The following is a 19,717-nucleotide window of genomic DNA, read 5'->3' on the forward strand; positions in this document are numbered from 1 at the left end:
AAAGAGAGCTCAACAGAAAATGGAAGTTTTGTATTGCAAGTGTGTATGCGATGTGAATTCTGATTGATTTGAGTTGGATTACAGCTCATAACTGCAGCCAGATGGCTGATTTCTACTCAGATTTCAACCTGAGGTGTTCAGCAGACACAAAAGACTGAAACTGAAACCCTTCAGAGAGGAGGCAGGATAAGTCTGGATACATGCACACACTCCCTCACACACGCATACACACAAAGGTTTGTTCTTTGGGTAGATAGGAGATGTGTTAATGCACATGTGGGACTGAGGTAAGGCTCACCGTATTGGAAACTGAGCTTACAAGGTAATACTGCAAACTGCTGAGTCACAGACAAGCACAGCCATGGCGCTTTAATTAAGACCTGAAGCCACCTCCACATACAGAGCATTCTTTTAATCAGGTTCAGACTCTGAGCTGCTCATCTGTGTCCTCCTTCACAGTAAAGAAGAGTTATTCTTTTACAAGAGAACTGAAGGGAACAGTATCTGACAGCCTCTGGCCAACACAGAGACTGATTCTCTCTAGTTTTCCTTACTTTTTTGAACTTTCATAATCAGGGGATGACATAACAGTAGCCAATCTGTCTTAGCTGAACTTGTTACATGATGTTAATTTGAACATAAAAACATTGGGTTTGCATGCGTTTAACTGGCTCGTGCATCATGTCACAGCTGTTCAGATTAACTCCATGCGAGAGTTCTGACCCCCATGTGGGAAACATGTGGGTACAATTTGCACAATGTCATCTCTTTACAGGTCAAAAATATGAGCAGCCATAAAGCCAGGCACTGGGGTGCAATATGAGTTCATATACTGCTGTTGTACTCAGGTTTCTTCAACAAAACACATCTTTAATGGAGATGGTGGAGGTGTCATTTTTCAGGCAATGTTTTTTTCTCTCCTTAGATTGGACCATATTCGGCTGTAAAGACAAATGTCAGTTTTTGTTGATAACTTTATAAATGTCACAATAACCTGCTCTACACTGCAGGGAGAGTGATTTAAATTGGCATGTTGGGATAAAAACACTCACTAACCACTTTATTAGGTATGTCTTGCTAGTATCTGTTTAGACCCCCTTTTGCTTTTAGACCTACCTTTGTTCTTCGTGGCACAAGATTCAAGAAGGTGCTGGAAACATTCCTCTGAGATTTTGGTCCATATTAACACGACAGCATCACACAGTTGCTGCAGACTTGTTGGCTGAGACTCTCCTATTCGACCACAGGTCAAAGGTGCTCTATTAGATTGCAATCTGGTGACTTTGAAGGTCATCTGAGTACAGTCAACTTATTGTCATGTTCAAGAAACCAGTTTGAGATGATGTGAGATTTGTGGCATGGCACGCTATCCTGATGGAAACAGCCAGAAGATGGGTTCCCTCTGGACACGAAGGGATAAACATAATCCGCAGCAATACACAGGCAGGCTGTGGGGTTTAAATCATCTTCAGTTGGTGCTAAGAGACCCAAAGTGTACCATTACCATTATGCCATATTCTAATACTACAATCCAAATATTGCAGCAGAAATCAGGTTGCATTTGAAGTATAGTCTCAGATTTCTGTTCTTATTTGACAGAAGTAAGTTGCATCCAGTAGTCTTCTGCTGCTGCAGGCAGTCAGCTTCAAGGTTCAACATGACATATTTTTCTGCAAACTTTGGTAGAAATGAGTGGTTGTTTGAATTACAGCTCAAGCCAGTCTGGCCATTCTCCTCTGACCTCTCCCAGCAGTGAGGCATCTTCACCCAGAGAACTGGGCTCACTGGAGATTTTTTGCTTTTTTGAACCATGCTCTATAAATCAGCATTTTCTGGAATACTCAAAACAACAATGCCACTTTCTAAGTCACTTAAAATCAACTTTCTTCTGCATTCTGATTCTCATTTTGAACTTCAGCAGGTCATCTTGACCACATCTACTTGCCTGTGTATCTAATAAAATGTCCTCCGAGAGCTTACAGTAACAAAGTTTTTATTGTATGTATACCAGAGGTGAGCAGTTAATTTTCCCAAGGGGTCACATCTGCCAGTTTTTCCCATTTCATCCCAAGCGTGTGGTTACCTCCATGAACAAATATTGTTCCTTGCAATCTCAAACACTTTAGTTTTCCCATCCATAAAGATGAGTAACTTGGCTGTGTCACAGACATCACGTCCAGTTCAAAGTGTCCACTTTGTCAGCGTAAGTTGCAGATTTCCCACAGTGTCCTTGATCAGTCTTGTTATGCTTCGCCTGGATAGAGACACATTCTCAAATGCTTCTTTTTTTCTCATGGGCATAATAACAGTTCACCAAATAAACTTCCCATCGGAGAATAGTTTACCTTTGTTACTGCTATTTGTGCAATTTTATGGGAAAAGACAAAGCTGGTCTTGACTGCTTCTTCCTTGGATGTGTAATGCTTGGTAAAAAAAAAGTTCTTCTGTCTTCACATATTAGTTTGCGCTCTGCATCATTCAAGTTCTTGTATTTTTATGTAGGTGCTTAGTCTCATAATGGCAATTCAAACTGTAATCCTTCAACATAGCAATCTTCTCACCACAAACTAAGCACACTGCTTTATCTCTAACACCATCTCTTGTTCAAAACGCTACATTCTGCATCAATCTGTACTCACATAGCAAGCAGGTCTGGCCCGGATCTGGTATCAAGCCGGCACTGCTGGCGGACTTCTGGCATGATAAGACGCATGTCATCCAGATATGGGCCAGGCCTGACATAGATGGCACTGTCTACGTGATGGCATGCCATATCTGGCTCGATTGTGGTTTGGTTTATGTGGCCCAGGCCCACAGAAAACAGGTCTGGCCCAGATCTGGAATCAAGCTGGCACTTCTGACTGACTGGTGTTTTGGCAGAGTGTATGTCAACCAGATGTGGGCCACGTCTGGCAATGATGGCACTATTTATGTTCCTATTTTCCTATTTTAGTTAGAAGACCCAAATGCCACTCTACTGCTATGGTAGCCAATGTTTCAAATGCAGGTTTGACAGGTTTGTGAGTGTACACTTTATCCAAAACCTAGTGAGGGCTTACTCATCTTTGCCAGTGGGAGGCTGTAGCTCAGGTGGTAGAGCAGGTCACAAACTGATTGGAAGGTTAGTGGTTTGATCCCTGGCTCCTCCAATCTGCATGTCAAGAGTGTGAAAGTAGTTAGGAAGCCCTCAGTTAAGCAAAAGTATGTGATTGGGTGAATGTGGCATGTTGTATTGAGCACTTGAGTAATCTGGGAGAGTAGAAAAGTGCTATATAAGAATCAGTCCACTCACTGTCTGAACAGAGTTTTGGCATGTTACTTCTGCATGTTCTGGTGTTACGCCCCAGTCTAGGGGTACAGGAACGCAACATAAGTTTGAAAAGATTGCCCCGCCCTGGTCCCCAAAACCATACACAGAGGGAAAACCAATTTCTTAGTGAATGGTGGTTTATTTATCTACACTGCAAAAATGAAGCTCCGGGGTGAACAAAGGCCAAAATAACAAACAAAACAAGCTAAGTCAGGAGGAGGTGTTATCTAAAACCCTATGTGAAATCAAACATCAAACAAAAGACAAGCGCTACACCTAACTCCCTAACTGAAATAAACAGGAGAAAACAGTGCAAGGAAAACGATAAGGCAGCTCACCCCTTCTGTTCCAGTGCTATTTACAAGGTGCTATTTACAATGAAAACTAATGTACACACTATATACAGAACTCAGAAAGTGGCACAAATGTCTCAGGTTTTAGAGGCCAGGGTCAGGTCTGCTGCTGCTGTCAGTGGCTGCCTGGGACAACTGCTGGTGATGGATTTTGAATGCGACCACATGATCAGCGGACCAATCGGCAGCCGTCAGCTCATCCAATCCGGGACCTGCAAAGACTTAAAGGCACAGACAAAGAAAACAACTACTAAAGCAGATTATGGCCAGGGCCATAACATCTGGTACATGTTGTTATTGCATGGCTTGTTTAAAGTATACATTAGGCTGACATCTGGGGCCAGAGCTGAAATTGTTCTGGGCCAGCAGTGTGTCTACAACTGGCCCGTGGCTGCACACCACCTACATATGGCTAACATACCGCAAAGAACGACGGCCCTTTGGTGGCCCAGATCAGGTTTGCCAGAGGTAATCCACGCATGGGCCAGCACAGGACCACCAGTGTGTATGCAACTGGCCTTGTGCTGGCCCATGTGTGGGCAACCTTGGGCAAACCAGGTCTGGGCCACCAAAGGGCCGTCGTTCTTTGCGGTATGTTAGCCATATGTAAGCACATTGTGTGGGCCTGATCCGGGCCATACCAATTTTGCTATGTGGGTATGTGTATCAACTGAACACACACACGTCTAATAGCAGTCACCTTCAAAATAAAAGCAACAAAGTTGCATTGTGATTTCCCCAACCCACAAAACCCCCAGAAATCTCCGTTTTCAAAGACCTAAAATGGTGCTAATATGTGGGCAAGAGGCAAAAAGGCTATGTTTTCCAAAATACCTGTGTAGGTGCTGACCTGAAGCTATAATGTTAGCTTTTTGGCTTCTGCCATGTTGGTTTTTGAAGCAGATATTATATTATATGAACAAAAGAACAGACTGCTAATTTATTAGCTAATGCTAGCTAGATTCATAGCAAGCTATATTCATAAACTGTATGAGTGCAATGCAGCTAATCAGTGGTAACAAACAGAAAACACAAACACAAAAAAGTTACTCACCAAAACCGAAGTACGAACCACACAGCAAGCCATAACAGTAGCCAGTCTATTAAAGATAACACAAAAAGGATCCAGTTTAACAACTTGAGGTAGTGGATGAGGCCTAGCAGAAACTGTAGCTGCCCTTGTCAAGACAGCTATCAGCCAATGCAGACATGTACCTAGTTCAATTATCCAGTTAAGAAAGTCATTTAAAAAAAAATTTCTTAAAAAATTACCCTACTCATAGTTGTTATTAAGGGGGGAATTGTCCATAGACATTCATATTAATGTGTGTTAAGCTTTAAATATGCTTTTTAATGATGGTAAGTCGGACATTCTAACATGGGACTCTAACATGGGATAGCTGGTGAGACAGCTTTGACAGGTTTCGACAGCGAAACCTGGTTTCGACAAAGGATGTTGAAGATGGAGCTGCCAGGCCGGAGGATAAGAGCAAGACTTCAGAGAAGGTTAATGGATGTATTGAAGGAGGACATGGAGCAGGTTGGTATGACGGAGGAGGATACCAGCGATGAGGTGAGATGGAGGCAGATGATCCACTAATGCCAGCAGGTAGAAGAAGAAATAGAAGATTTATGCAAAGTAGAAAGCATTAGACTAATAAAATGCAATACCTTTTCAAAGTAAATTTTTTTTTTTTTATAATGACTTTATTTCAGGTTTTATAGGAAGTTATTTGTTAGTTTTCCAGGCATGCATTGAGTAGGCTACTGTATGAAAACCCGTGGTTGTCATATAAGTGAAGTCCTGTTACTAAAAATAACATTTTCTTTGTATTCCAGGGGGTTTAATACGACTTCACTGTGTTAATAATAATCGGTTCAGCAGTTATTTCTAAGTGGGTCAGCCTATTGGCCACAAGGACACTGCTTAATGGGAAATGAAATCCAAAAATATAAGTTACCTTACATAAAGCACAAAACAAATATGGCAGATCCACTTCATACCCAGGATTAGTGAGAGGACTGAAGCTCTTGAGGTTTAATTAGGTTGCGAGGTTCATTGGAGGTGAGGTTGGTGAGCAGGACACGCAATAAAACTTCCTCCTCCCTCCTCCTCCTCCTCCTCCTTCGGACTTTATAAACCAGAACACTCCATTCGCTCCTGCTTTGCGCCCCAGTGAGCATCACATTGGATTACACCGCGGAGGTCAGTGTGCCGAAGATGCAGGAAACAGAGATGATGCTGACCGTGTCGTTCATGAATACGCGACATTTTACATGTTAGAGATAATTTTGTAAAAACAAAACAACAACAAAAAGACAGACCATATTCTCGGATTTTTTTCTAATCGATTCTTTTTAACATTTCCGGTAATATCAATAATATTTTGGTTTACTGCTCCCGGACAGTGTGCCTCCGCTACCCTGTCATGTGCACCCTCCGTCCGGCGTGGCTGTGCGTGCTGCTCGGGCTCTTGCCTTTGGAGATCCAGTCCCAAGCACTGACTCCGCAGAGAACTCACAGACCCAGGTACCCGAACCCCGAAACTTTTAGGGGGATTTATTTGTTTTTAAGTAAATTGTTAAATTCAGAATATCTTCTTAACTAATAACCTTAATGGAAAACAACTTTAATTTTGCTGCTTTACTTTGATGCACATTTTGTATTTTTCCTCTTTTCCCCCCATACAAGATAAAGTATAAAGCAATGTTAAAAGGTTTTGTGAGTAATTGTGAATAAATTTGCACCACATAACACCCTTTAAACTCTCTCTTTAGAAATAAAAAGCCTTTGTAAAAAGGTAACTTTGGCAAAACAATGACTACACATCACAGCATTTGAAGAAAAGAAAGAAAGAAATAAAAACATAAAAGAGAAGAAAAAGGGTCTAGTGACAGAGTAAGGTAATTCCTCTCAGTAGCAGCAGGAGGTGAGACAGAGGTGAAGGTGATTTAGTGGGATTTGGGACAAGGATACATGCGCATACCGAGGGGCCAAGCAGCAAGCAAGCAGTCTGAATAAGACACCAGCAGCTTGTAGGTTCCTTAAGAACATGTTATGATGTGGCTGCTTCAAGGCCAGCAGCACGCCGTTTAAAATTACCGTCACATGCAAACCCACAGGTCGTTACTTTGTTTTCTGCTACCTTGGTAGATCTAATCAGAGAAAACTTCTTACGCTGTTTTGTGTGTGTGAGAAAGAAAGCGTAAGAGAGGGAGAGGGGTTATGCTCCCTGAGTCTAAGTTATATAAGAGGGATTTCTCCCCTTATTTGCAGCTTTTATAAAGCTTTAATCCCACATTAGTGTTAATACACCTTATCTATTGTTCGAGAGCTAAATTAGTGCGATAACAGTGTAAGATAAAAAGGCATCAAGGCAATGCATTTCATACAATTATTTTTATTTTTATTTTTTCAGAACTATTCCTGCTTGTTTATTTGATTGTTTTTCCTCAACAACACCAATAAGAATTATCAATTTGATTAAGTTGTGTAGCATTATATACTAAACATCTCTGGCTAATGGGGGTGGGGGTTGTGGGGAACCCCATCTCAAACGTCTCAGTGTGATTCAGTGCTGTTGGATGTAACGTAATATTGCTGCTGGCTCTCAGCAAAGTGAGCCTAAAGAAATAAAAGAGGAGAGAAAGAAAAATGAAAGCATCCTGCTGTAATTTAAAAAAGACAGAGCCAAAAGGAGGGAGGGGGTCGTGCTGTTAGTGAAGCTGTGGGCAACCCATAGGGACAAAAGGGTGTGTGTGTCTGTGTACACGTATGTGTCTGCATGTGTGTTCAGTCTCTCTGTGAACAGCCCCATGCTGAGCTCTAACTGGGGAAGAATGTTGGAGACGCTCCTTTTGGTCTCTCAGATTCAGGTTCACATCCTGAATCACACATGAGAGGTGAGGGAATGGGGGTTGCAATAGAAAGAAAAACACAAAAGGGGGTTCAGCTTATTACATACTGCTATCATGGAGTGTTAATTGCTGCCAGATATTATAGGCAACAATCGTTTCTGTTTTCCTTCCTGTGAGTTATGACCAAATTTCATTTTAAAGCATCTCAGCTGCTCAAAAAATAACTTTTTTACAACTTTACAGTAAGTTTCATTGACGATAAGCAATCCCTCTCTGTTCTCCAGCTAGTACCGCCATTAAACAGACCAGGTGGGCAAAGAAAACTGTGACTGGGAAATGGATATCACTATCATCAGATCTTGTCAACTCATAATAAAGTCGTACTTTTAATGTAACTGGCTGTAACAAAGCCAGGGTGAGATGCTGTCTAAAGCTATCCCTTCTCACATGTAGCACACAGCAGGCGATGTGAGGTGTGTTCTCACTTCTGAAGGAAGAAGGTGAGGTTGGTGCCTAAGAAGGCAGGACACATGAGGTCCTCTCACTCTCTGTTACATATATCTAACTGCGTCTGATATTTTTGTGCTCGCATGCACCTCTGGTGGGCAGTTTCTCATCTACAAGAACTCAGGATGCAGTGAATTCATGTTCACAGCTATAAATCTACAGCCAGTGGAGACTAAGGATGCACTTTAAAGAATGCAAGATGGTTTTTCACTGCACTCTGACCCATCCACTGCTAAACAGAAAAGAAAGAGTGGTATTTATGCAAATGTCTGAATGAGGCAAGGGAATGTGCTATGAAGACGATGAAACATGGAAAGCTGATTTGTCCAGATGGCATACCTGTGGAGGTATCTCCATACCTCCACAGGTCTGGAGTCTAGGAGAGAAGACAGGAGAGTTTGCTTATTTTTGCCAGATTGTTTAACATAATCTTGAAAAATGAGAAGATGGAAAAGTTGTGTACTGAATTTCAAGAACAAGGGTGATGTTCAGAGCTATAATAACTACAGAGCCACTCACAAAGATATGAGAAAGAGCTGTTGAAGCTTGACCGAAGCTAGTAATGATTAATGAGCAGCAGTACAGCTGAAAAGGAGCAATACGGAGAAGGTCAGGAGGAGTTGCACTGTGTCCTTGTAGGTCTATAGAAAGCATGCGGAAGGGTGCCAACAGAGGAACTGTGGTACTGCATGAGGAATTTAGGAGTGACAGAGAAGTGTGTGAGAGTGTTGCAGGACATGCATGAGGACAACGAGACAGAAGTGAGGTGCGCAGTGGGAGTTCAAGGTGGGGTTGAGCCCCGTCTATTTTGCAAAGGTGATGGAGAGGCTGACAGATGAGGTCAGGCAGGAGTCTCCGTTCACACATGGCATTGTGATCCATAGTGAGAGTATGGAGCTGGTGGAAAAGAGTCTAGAGTGATGTAGGTATGCTCTGGAGAGAAGAGGGAGGAAAGCCAGAGGAAGCAAGACAGAACATTTGTGTGCATGTAAAGGAGACAGGTGGAAAGGTGAAGAAGAACACCCATCCCCGTATCTTGTAGTACAGTGGATAAGCAAAACCTTTTCACCACAATGAAAATGCAGACACTAAAAATTACTGGAAGTAAAATAAAAAATAGGCATATGTGTTTACTGTATTGGTTCTTTGCTGTATATTAGCTTACCTGTATTAGATGTGTTAGAAACTAGCAAGTAGCTCAGTGGCCCAGATTTCTTGTTACTGGGAGGCAGTTTGGTGCCAAGTGCCTTTCCCTTCATTGGCAGTTGATTTTAAACCTCACCACAGGGGGCCATTTAACCATGTATGTGTGTGAGTAAATGCACAAATGTGTGTTTTTTTGTGCAGAAAGAAAAAGAGACAGGCAACTACAGATGTCAGCACACGCATGTAAAGATGAATAAAGCCAAGAGTTTTCTTACGCTGTGTACCGCATGCATGCAAAAGTCTGCATCTCAGTTTGACAGTCACGTGTCACAGTCACGTGTTTTGACTAATTCTCCACCATGCAACATTATGCCAGTGTGTGTGTGTGTCTAAGTGTGCACGCTTCATTCACCATCCATTAAAACCAGTTCAGTTCACCTAGCCTAAAGTCAATGGTATAACACACAATGAATGTGTGTTCTCGTGTGTGTTGGCAGTGAGAGCTAAAGGTGTCCAGCCAGAAGAGTGATCAGAATACCAGTCAGGATTAGTTACAGGATAAAATGGTAATCTGGCCCACTTTTCACAACAAACAAACAAACATTATCTTACTTCATCCATCCCTCTGCCTTTATTCTTTGTTCCTTACATACTGAATATACAATATCATTTTTTGCAGTACAGAATTATAAGTCATGCGTAAGGCAGTGTTGTGTTTGACAAAACTATAAAAGTATTAAAGAGAATTAGGGACGATGAGGGTTTGCAGTCATTTGACTTAACCACTTGCTCCTGTCAGCAGTATAAAAGGGCTGGAATAAACAGACAATTGCTTTATTGCAAACCTTTAATTTACCTGTGCAGTATTATGTCATCGCTGGTTGCTTACATGACAAAACATACCCCCTCTTTGCACTTGAACTTTTGAGCATCTGGGAGAAAGTGGGAATTATTTTTTTCTTTTTTAAATAGAAAAGGTATTGTGATGATGTGAGAGGAAAAAAACGTTTGCAGACAGCAGGAGACTGAGAAATAAAGTACTTAAAACCCACTCAAGGGGAGTGGAGGAGGTGTAGGAGCCCCTCACCACCAATCTACATTGTGCTTTGTCACTTCCCGGAACTGTTGTGAGATTTGCCGACTTGCATACTGTTATTGATTAACCATGTCTTTTTTTTTTTTTGACTGAGCGGATGTCAGTGTCTTGGTTCTCGACTCTGTTGGTTTAAACCACTTTGGTCCGGTTGGGAGCTGGAAACAGAGCAGCCTTTAGATGTCGCTAGCAGAAATTTTAGACCGACTGGTTGCATTCTTTTTTAATTATTGACTAAAATGAACTTATCACCCTTTTAACTGTGTTTTGAAGATTAATGGGGGAAAGCAGTGCTTTAATGTTTAAGCAATGCACATAGACGGTTAGATAGCTACAGGCAGAACTACTACCTGTGCACCACTCTGTCTTTCTTTATCATCTCTTCTCAAAAATGAGACCTCAGACTGAGCACAGCAGACATTCCTGCAGTGCAACCGTGAATCCTGTAAGGCGTTTATCCAGTTTCACTGTGAAACTCAAGCAGGTGACATGCATGACTGCCAATCATCACATTTGAACAGGTATTGCTAATGTTGCGCGTTTACACAGTCACCCTTTCATATCCACACAGTTGTTCAATTTTAAATTGCTGCGTTAGGCGGGGATGAGGTTAATTGAAGTTATACTAAAGGATTCACTAAGTCTTCAGGAAATGAATCTGCACCAACGTAATGTACCCTAAAGTCATGGGGGCTCCATAGTAGAGTCAGAGATCCTTAGTTTGATCCTGAGAGGCGACATATATCCCTTTGGGGTTGCATCAATAAGGGAACCTGCCAAGTCAAACATGCAACAAACCCACTGTGACAACCCTTTGTGAATAAGGCAGCAGCTGAAAGTAGTATTATTACCCTAAAGTCACGTTTATATGACGTATGTGAATGTGATTCCCTGGAAATATTTTCTGTCTTTCTGTCTGTTTTTCTCAGGCTGAGTTTTCCCAGAACCTCTAAATTCCCAAAGTCCTTTCACCCCAGCATCGTGCCAACTGTGTCTGATCTCTCTGTCGCTGCTCCCAACCAAATTACAGAGGAAGACGGACAGATCATCTGGAGGGCCTTGCTCCCACACAAAGATCCCCCGCCAAAGCCCTTTGACCTGTTGGTCGACCAAAGCCACAACGTGCTACCGGAGGTGCCAGTCTGGCAGCACGGGTCACGGGGTCGTCGCCATGCTGGTAGAGGCAGGGGCCACCCCCACCTGATGAGGGTGGGGTGTGTCCTAGGCACCTGTCAGGTTCAGAACCTCAGCCACCGTCTGTACCAGCTGATTGGACAGAGTGGGAGGGAAGACTCCTCCCCAATTAACCCCCGCAGTCCTCACAGCTATGGATAAGGCCACACCCACTCACCCACACTCAAGACAACTTCATCAACACCTGCTGGCAAATTACCCAGGTCCACTGTTACACTAACTATATGTTCAGGCTCAAAAATATCGCTACTGCTGTCATTCCTTAACAGAGCAGTTGTGGGGTTTTTTACAGCTTGGGTCTTATTTTTATAGTTTTGACTAAAACTCTCATCAGTAATAAGAACAAGGTACTCACAGAGTAAACTGTTGAACGCTTTGAATGAGGCAACATCATGAAAAAGACAACAGCAAAGACTAAGAGGCCATTTGGAAAGGTCAGAGTCCCTTGACTGGAAACAGCAGACTGCTTTTTTTTTATGTCAGAGTGCTTTGGTCACTCAGGAGTCTTTCCCAAGACAACTTCCTGCTTCAACTCATTATCACCAATTTGAGATTGAATCTATCAATTATTCTGACGAGTACATTGCTATTGTAAGCTACAGATACGATTGTCAAATCTGTAAAAATAACACTTTTTAAAGATTATTACCTGTAGTGTGGGCTACAGCATTATACCGAGCTAAAACTAGAGTCCTATATGTTTTGGCATTTACAGCACGACTATCTTTGTAACCAGACAAGCCTCTCTCAACCAATCCCTACCTGACTAATGTCTGCTGATGAATGGTTATCCTCCTCCTCTTAACTTACCTGAGCTCAGTGTTAATCCACAATGTGTCTTGAAAGCACATTTATCCCTCTCTGCTTCAGTGCAGACAGAACCCGAGAATAACCCCCAATCAAACCCAATTAACCCTTCACCCAAAAACCCACAGTGCATATGATCAGCCAAAATAACCACTAACCCTAATCCGTAATCTGTCTGTACACTTAACAGACACCGTAGCAGGTCTCAACTCTATTAAACCAGAGGGAGGACAGCCGCACTCGATATTCTCTGCATCAGTTTGAGCCTTAATTGATCATTTATAAGGCCTTAGAGTGTTTTGCCTTTCACCAGCGCAGATTAAGCATGCCAGTGAATTTAGACCATCATTTTTTAAGCTTTATAGTTTGTTTTATTCTTTTCTTTCTGTGTGCACATCAGCTCATTATAACTCCCGTTTTGGTAGTTCACACAGGCTATTATTAGGAATGCATGAAAGCACTTTATTATCCTTTACATTCAATATGACTTGAATTTTAAAGGTGTGTTATTTAACTTTAAATGAATGGGTCAGTTTTGCTGTAAATATCACACTTTAGTAAATCTTTGTTTTCATATACACTCCATTCAAAGACACAAGTGTCCTTTTGTAAACCATTGTGCTGTTTTCTTCTAACACTGATGTTAAATAAAACCTTTATAGTTATTTCACCTGTCAACAGCAAATCAAGGCGTCAGTGTGAAGTTTTTTGTGAACATTTCATGCTGTATTATACTGACAATATTTTACAAATGAAGTAAAGTTACAAACCAGCATCATTTTACCCTTTTCATATCCATGTTGCCTCCTTTATTCTTTCACTATGAAACACTTTTTTGTCCATTCCTAAAAGGTGAGTGTGACTTACATTCACGTTTCATTTCCTGTACATGCACAGAACAAAGCAGGTAGAGTTCAAATGTTCAGAAAAAACACACATTGTAAGTCACGTTCATAAACAAAGAGCAGAGGCAGGGGCTAATGAGGCTACCAAACTTGATCTAGCTCCTTCTACAGCCACAAATAGCTTTAGATATAAAACATATTTTACACAAGTATAATAAACCCCGCGGTTTGCAACATTTACATCAGATGTGCCATGCTTGATCGCATGCAGGCTGTTGTTTCTCAACAGTTTTGGGAGGCATTTAATGTGGCCAATTAGATTTAAGAGTGGGCCAAGCCTCTACCACCCCCAGATACACCCCTTAAACGCAAATCAGAACTAGAAATATTTAAGCTTTTCTGAGAAGTTATCTTGTTTGTGTCCAAAAAATTATGCCCAAAAATGTTTTTTTATGCCGTACAGTATTATTAACACATAAAACAAAATGTAAAGATCTGTTGTACTCCGTGTCCTCTCCGAGGGAATGTAAAGGTTGCAAATCAAAATTCAAATCCAAATATCTCATCACAGCAAAGCGGAAAAATATGAAGGTTTTCCTGTCGTCTGTTCAGTCTTTACAATGTTCACCTTGTGACCTGGTAAAGAGGCAGGCATTTGGTTTATGTGACAGACAGCAATCAATAAAAAAAATAGAAGTCACGAAGTAACGCTTGTTTGGACATCTTTGTCAACTTTACCTCTGTTAATCTGCGTTTGAACCAGCTGATACTTGAAAGACAGGACCGTTGATACTGAAAAATCCCAAGTCAGAGCCTGCCTTCATGAGGACCAGTACCCATAGATTACAAGAAAGCAGAATTGTTTTGCTATTTAAATAGTTTGTGATATAGTTCGCAGACATGTAAATATGACAAATCTACTGTATGTAATGCATACATAGTATTAAAAACAGATCTACATATGTGTAAAAACTTTTTTCCCCCGATAATTATAAAAAAAATAAAAACAACTTAACTGTGAAAAGAAGTACTGAGTCATTCTACATAAGCCCAAACATGCAATCTGCTGATCACTGAAAAGCTCTTCCTGGAACGGACAGACACTCTGACATACAAAAACACACAAACAAGGCCAACGTGCAACACAGGGTACCCCATTACATAAAATTTGGTTAAAGTGTGACAGGACATTGCTGTAAACCTAGCCCCCAATGCACGTCAAAAAGGTTACAGTTTGAACCAGGAGGATATATATGGGCAGGCGGACAGTGACCACCAGAGCATCGACGCATCACAGCCCATCACAACCCAACAGTAACTGTGATTTCACCTATCAGCCATGAGGATCATTAACATTGTAAGTGTAATTTTTGCCCATTCACACCATTCATTTGAAAGCAGAGTTGCTGCATAGCTTTGTAAAATCTGAAAATGTACTTTTTACTGCTCAAAGGGTCCGGACCCGTCTCTGGCATATCGGCCAAATTTGGAGACAAGTAAGGCGAAAGACAAGGAAGACTACAGAAACTTTGAGGTAATTAAACAAACCAGCTTAATTCCACATTAATTTATGAGTTGAAGGAAAAAACTGAGGTTATAATTACAGGCAGACATAACTGCTTTAAGTTAAAAAAAAAAAAAAAAAAAGCTGAGCTTCAGAGTGAGCCAAAACTTAAGCAAAATATCAAAATGTGCCTAACACTAACCCAAGGCTGACCACAAGGGGAGTTCAGGTTCTTATTTTCTACTCAATAGAGTCTGACTTCTGGCTAATTTGATCAGTTCTGTAACAGCAGATCATTCACTCAGTTCATTTAGTCATTCACTGAGTTTAAGCTTCCACAGTGGGGTCAACTCACTGAAAGATAGTTGAGTTTTTATCAGCAGAGGCTGACACAGTTCTGCATATGTCATCAGATTTTTAACTAATCAAACATTACAGTCTAATGCAGATTTTCCGAGAAGCTCATTGATTTGATGGTCTGATCTAACTAAACAACTATGTAACCCAGTGTTAAAAACGGGATTAAAAGTATAAATATTCATACTCTCACAATGGGAATAAATATTGATAAAAACAAAGTTAATTATAATAAATACTGATAAAAAAGCATGTAAATATAAGTTTAATTAATATGTACATATGTATATGTAATATATAAATGGTGTGGGGGCAGAACTTAGTCCTTTAGAGTGTGTTTGTTAGAGCCACTGAGCGACCAATCATTGGCCGGTGTTGTGCCAAAAACTGATTGCTTGTATTTAAACTGCTATAAATAACTTGTTGATCTACAATATGTGAAACATATGTCAAATATATCTCTCGTGAATTATATCAAGTCCTCTTAACCAACAAACAACATTCCTGTAACAAGGTAGAAGCCGCAATCACTTTTTGGCAGGGACTTTTATGTATCCTTTATTTATGCAGTTAAAAAAATTATTGTTTATTGTAAGTGGACAAAAGGAAGCTGATTGATTACAATTAAGTACAATAACACAGCTACAAAGATAATTGAGAAACAGGTAATTTTTTTAAATTTTGTATATAACCCCTTTGCAATACCTGTTCACCGAAGTCTGTTTAGCAACATACGTAACGATATTACACATAAAAAAACACACGGAAACATTGGAAATCAGTTTTTGCTTTTGAGAATCTGTTGGTGTTGGTCTGTGTTTTCAGAGCGGAAACCTAATTGACCGTGTCTTCAACACGTACAGCCTGATGCACACCTATCAAACAGTGGAGTTTGTAAACCAAAAGGTGAGAAAATTAGAAGGAAAAAAAAACAGTGAGTAAAACCTGGTACAAAGAGAACATTTTAAAAAAGAGACCTGGATATTAAAAATAAGGTCTGTCACTATGTGAAATGATCAGTTACAGATTCATGAATGGCAGCTTTTAGTCAATCACACTGAACTTGTGCGACCTCTGGATTTGCCTCTGGATGAGCAAACTTGACTCAGACTGAGCAAACAAAAAAGAAAGAGGTCTGAATCACAGACCAGTCTCTGGCCTTAACATTGTTTACTTAACCTAATTCTCCTCACAAAGTTATACATTGAATATATTGTCATATATTTGACAACATGATGTGCTTTTGCTTTATTATAAACGGCAGAATATTAGTGTTAACTGCTGAATAGCATCGTGTCTGTGAAGGTTCTCAGTCATCCAGGTCATCGTAGTCAAAGGAGCTTGCAAAGAAAAGCGTCTGGACTTCTTTAAGTTGCTTGAAGACGTTTCACCTCTCATCCAAGAAGCTTCTTCAGTTCTAAGGTCAAATGGTGGAGAGTCTCAGATTTAAACCTAGTGGGAGTATCCCCCCACAGAGGGAAAAAAGGACCCCCTGATGATCCTCTAATCGCCTGAGCCAAGGTGTGGAACTGGGTGTGGGTCCCAATCAGCCAGGGTTTCGGGTGAGCTCATTGTGAAACCTGGCCCCACCTTATCATGAGAATTCCTGAGGTCAGATGGCCCAGGATGTGCGTGGTCGTTAAGGCGTCTAGGGGAGGGAACTCAAAACTGGATTATAGATGGCAGACAGTTGGTGTCGTAAACCACCGCCTCTGTTCAAAGATGGTCGCTCACAGTGGACATAGATGGCTTCTTTCAAACCATCTGTCCTCTCTGTCCAAAATGTGAACATTGGCATCCTCGAAAGAGTGACCTTTGTCCTTTAGATGCAGATGGACTGCTGAGTCTTGTCCTGTGGAGGTGGCTCTTCTGTGTTGTGCCATGCGCTTGTGAAGTGGCTGTTTGGTCTCTCCAATGTAGAGGTCTGAGCATTCCTCGCTGCACTGTACAGCATACACCACATTGTTAAGTCTGTGTTTTGGAGTTTTGTCTTTTGGGTGAACCAGTTTCTGTCTGAGTGTGTTGCTGGGTCTGAAATGCACCGGGATGTCATGCTTGGAGAAAACTCTCCTGAGTTTTTCTGATACACCGGCAACCTTTACATGCGTGTGTTCCTTCACACGCATGTGCAAGGAACACACGCATGTAAAGGAAGCACTCAAAACGTGCAGCTATCCTAAATGGGCGTTCTTAAAGTCAGCAAAGAGGCACAGAAAAGAAGATCAGACACCAGCGAGGGAGGATAAGAAAGACAGACGCAACAACATTGTCATCCCCTATGTAGCCGGTGTATCAGAAAAACTCAGGAGAGTTTTCTCCAAGCATGACATCCCAGTGTATTTCAGACCCAGCAACATGCTGTGGGGAGACACTCCCACTAGGTTTAAATCTGGGACTCCCCACCATTTGACCTTAGAACTGAAGAAGCTTCTCGGATGAGAGGTGAAACGTCTTCAAGCAACTTAAAGAAGTCCAGACGCTTTTCTTTGCAAGCTCCTTTGACCGCTGAATAGCATCACTTCTATCTGTTCACCAGAGCATTTTTCACACACCGCTTGGAGTTATTTAACTGTCTAATATTGATGCAGCACACTGAATGGAACGGTTGTAACCACACCCGGATGGGGATGATGGATGCCATCATGTCTCTAGACCAGCTTGTGGATGAGTCTGATCCCGATGTGGACTTCCCCAACTCCTTCCACGCTTTCCAGACTGCTGAAGGCATCCGCCAAGAACACCCAGACAAAGGTAAAGTGCAGAGAGAGAATCAGAAATGCACCGAGACTGTGGAAAAGCTCATGCTATAGAGTAAATATCTTGTACTTACTGTACCTCTCAGAATGGTTCCAGCTGGTTGGTCTGATCCATGATGTCGGAAAGATCATGGCTCTCTGGGATGAACCGCAGGTGAGGGATAGGTCCAAGATAGGTAAAGCTGGCACAGCAGATTCATCTGTTCAAAGTTTTCAGAGCTGCTTTTCCTCAAACGGAAGTTTTAACACAGTTGTGTTCATTTAGTTTATTGCTCATTATTGTTATTATTACTATATAAATCCCATTTGTTTCATGTTTAATTTTAATAGGTTTCTAAGGTAACTGTCTGTGTCTCTGTGTCCTGTAGTGGGCTGTAGTGGGCGACACTTTTCCTGTTGGCTGCAAATTTCAAAACTCCATTGTGTTCAGAAACAACACCTTCCTGAAAAATCCAGATGACAATAATCCCAAATACAAGTTGGTATTCTGACGTTGACTCTGCGAATTTCACAAAATAATTGCACATATTTTACAGATGAGAACATTGGAAAAAAAAGTTAACGAAGTGTGCTTGAAAGCAAACTGCTCAGTGGACATAAAAACACACATCTGCATCTGTTCAGTCCACAGTCGGTGTTAATCAGCTGACCAAAAAATTTTTTTTTATTTGTGCTATTGAAAATATGCTCCTTGTAAAATTATGACTGCTGACAGTAAATTGTAGTCTAATTATTAAAAGTGCAGGGAGTTGATCCTGTTATGTTTTTTCCCCCTTTAGCACTGAGTTTGGGATCTACGAACCAAACTGTGGCCTTGACAATGTCCTCATGTCCTGGGGCCACGATGGTAAGAAGCATCATCAGCCACGCATGACTTAAATTATTTTTAAAAGTTCTACTACTATAGAAGAGCATTTATCTATTACACTGTGATCTACACCCTTGCGTTCTTGTCTTCAGAGTATCTCTATAGAGTTATGAAGTTCAACAAGTGCCTCATCCCAGAGGAGGTGAGTTAATTATTACCTTAAATTGTTTTTATCGGGGGCAATTAGCTTTATAGTTGGCACAAAAGTGTTAGGCAACAGGAAAGTCTTGGCTCTGAATTAACAGCTTAAACACTAATTCCTCTTTTCCTCTGACATGGTGCCAGTTCTGCTTGGTGCTCTTTGAGAACCAGGGTAGATTTCAGCAGGTTTAAGAACCAAACATTTAATTGGATTAATTTGTGGGGAAAGACTGATTGCAACTCCAACACAACCAGAGTAAAGGTCAAAGATTAGGCATCAGAACAAAAGGGGTAGAATAGAAGAATTAGTGGATAAATCCCGATTATAGTGGAAAAAATACATTTGTTTTTTCCATGCATACAGTGACTGGAGACACCTCTAATTTGTGTCTCCCTCCAGGGCTTATACATGATTCGCTTCCATTCCTTCTACCCCTGGCACTCCCATGGAGATTACATGCATCTGTGCAACGATAAAGACTTGAAGATGCTGCCCTGGGTCAAAGAGTTCAAGTGAGTATCTTAAACACACATGTAAAATGTGTTCAGTCAAGTTTTGCACCCAGGACTTAACTCTGATTCATCTACAGCAAATTTGACCTGTACACAAAAACCACTGATCTGCCTGACGTCAACAACCTGAAGGTGTACTACCGGTCTCTGATTGACAAGTACTGTCCTGGAGTACTGCAGTGGTAAAACGGACCAAAAGGAACGCTTAAAAAGAAAAATCAACGACAACACTGTTAGAAATCTGTTAGTGGAATGATTTTACATACCTATATTGTGACACTCTGACTAAATGTATAGCTGGACTTGGTGTCTTTCTGTATATAGTTTAGTTTTTACTGGATAAATCAATCTTATTTTGTATATTCTAATCATTATAATAATGCCTATTTTATACAATAAAGCATGTACAAATCAAAATTTCACTTTTATTGTACTGTTACATATATATAAAAAGATTTCAAAACA

At 41.0% G+C, this 19,717-nt stretch overlaps 2 protein-coding genes and 1 long non-coding RNA gene across 4 annotated transcripts; 2 read left to right on the top strand and 1 right to left on the bottom strand.

Annotated features, from left to right (window-relative positions):
- Positions 1-3,449: 3,449 nt before the first annotated feature.
- LOC147324610 (uncharacterized) lies at positions 3,450-5,775 on the bottom strand. The gene is made up of 4 exons (XR_015130201.1): positions 5,625-5,775; positions 4,936-5,259; positions 4,718-4,763; positions 3,450-3,884 (listed from the first exon to the last, which is right to left on the bottom strand). It is a non-coding gene; the product is annotated as an uncharacterized LOC147324610 (long non-coding RNA).
- Positions 4,689-14,002, top strand: adm2b (adrenomedullin 2b). 2 transcript variants are annotated; one of them, XM_086298525.1, is made up of 3 exons: positions 4,689-5,869; positions 6,073-6,193; positions 11,197-14,002. In XM_086298525.1, the coding sequence occupies exons 2-3, from the start codon at positions 6,093-6,095 to the stop codon at positions 11,600-11,602; spliced, it is 507 nt and encodes a 168-aa protein (XP_086154651.1). In that variant the 5' UTR covers positions 4,689-5,869; positions 6,073-6,092; the 3' UTR covers positions 11,603-14,002. The 2 variants fall into 2 exon arrangements, with proteins under 2 accessions (XP_086154651.1, XP_086154652.1); XM_086298526.1 differs by having other exon boundaries at positions 4,689-5,236.
- A 304-nt stretch (positions 14,003-14,306) lies between these two features.
- miox (myo-inositol oxygenase) lies at positions 14,307-19,717 on the top strand. Its single transcript, XM_086298524.1, has 10 exons — positions 14,307-14,470; positions 14,567-14,647; positions 15,800-15,880; positions 17,563-17,725; positions 17,817-17,884; positions 18,099-18,208; positions 18,510-18,577; positions 18,691-18,740; positions 19,140-19,252; positions 19,330-19,717. Exons 1-10 carry the CDS (start codon positions 14,453-14,455, stop codon positions 19,436-19,438), a joined length of 861 nt encoding a protein of 286 aa, XP_086154650.1. The 5' UTR covers positions 14,307-14,452; the 3' UTR covers positions 19,439-19,717.

Source organism: Aulonocara sp. 'chitande type north' Nkhata Bay, linkage group LG7 (assembly GCF_057382095.1).
Source record: "Aulonocara sp. 'chitande type north' Nkhata Bay isolate Kocher_YH1m ecotype deep benthic linkage group LG7, A_spYH_male_GT1.1, whole genome shotgun sequence".
Lineage (NCBI taxonomy): Eukaryota > Metazoa > Chordata > Actinopteri > Cichliformes > Cichlidae > Aulonocara > Aulonocara sp. 'chitande type north' Nkhata Bay.

What these genes read in the sequence shown, in the direction of transcription:
- adm2b (XM_086298525.1), top strand. Translation starts at nt 6,093, where the DNA reads ATGTGCACCCTCCGTCCGGCGTGGCTGTGCGTGCTGCTCGGGCTCTTG. An exon ending in CAGAGAACTCACAGACCCAG is followed by an intron (nt 6,194 to 11,196) that starts GTACCCGAACCC and finishes TGTTTTTCTCAG; the next exon opens with GCTGAGTTTTCCCAGAACCT.
- miox (XM_086298524.1), top strand. An exon ending in AAGACTACAGAAACTTTGAG is followed by an intron (nt 14,648 to 15,799) that starts GTAATTAAACAA and finishes CTGTGTTTTCAG; the next exon opens with AGCGGAAACCTAATTGACCG. An exon ending in CTCTCTGGGATGAACCGCAG is followed by an intron (nt 17,885 to 18,098) that starts GTGAGGGATAGG and finishes TGTGTCCTGTAG; the next exon opens with TGGGCTGTAGTGGGCGACAC.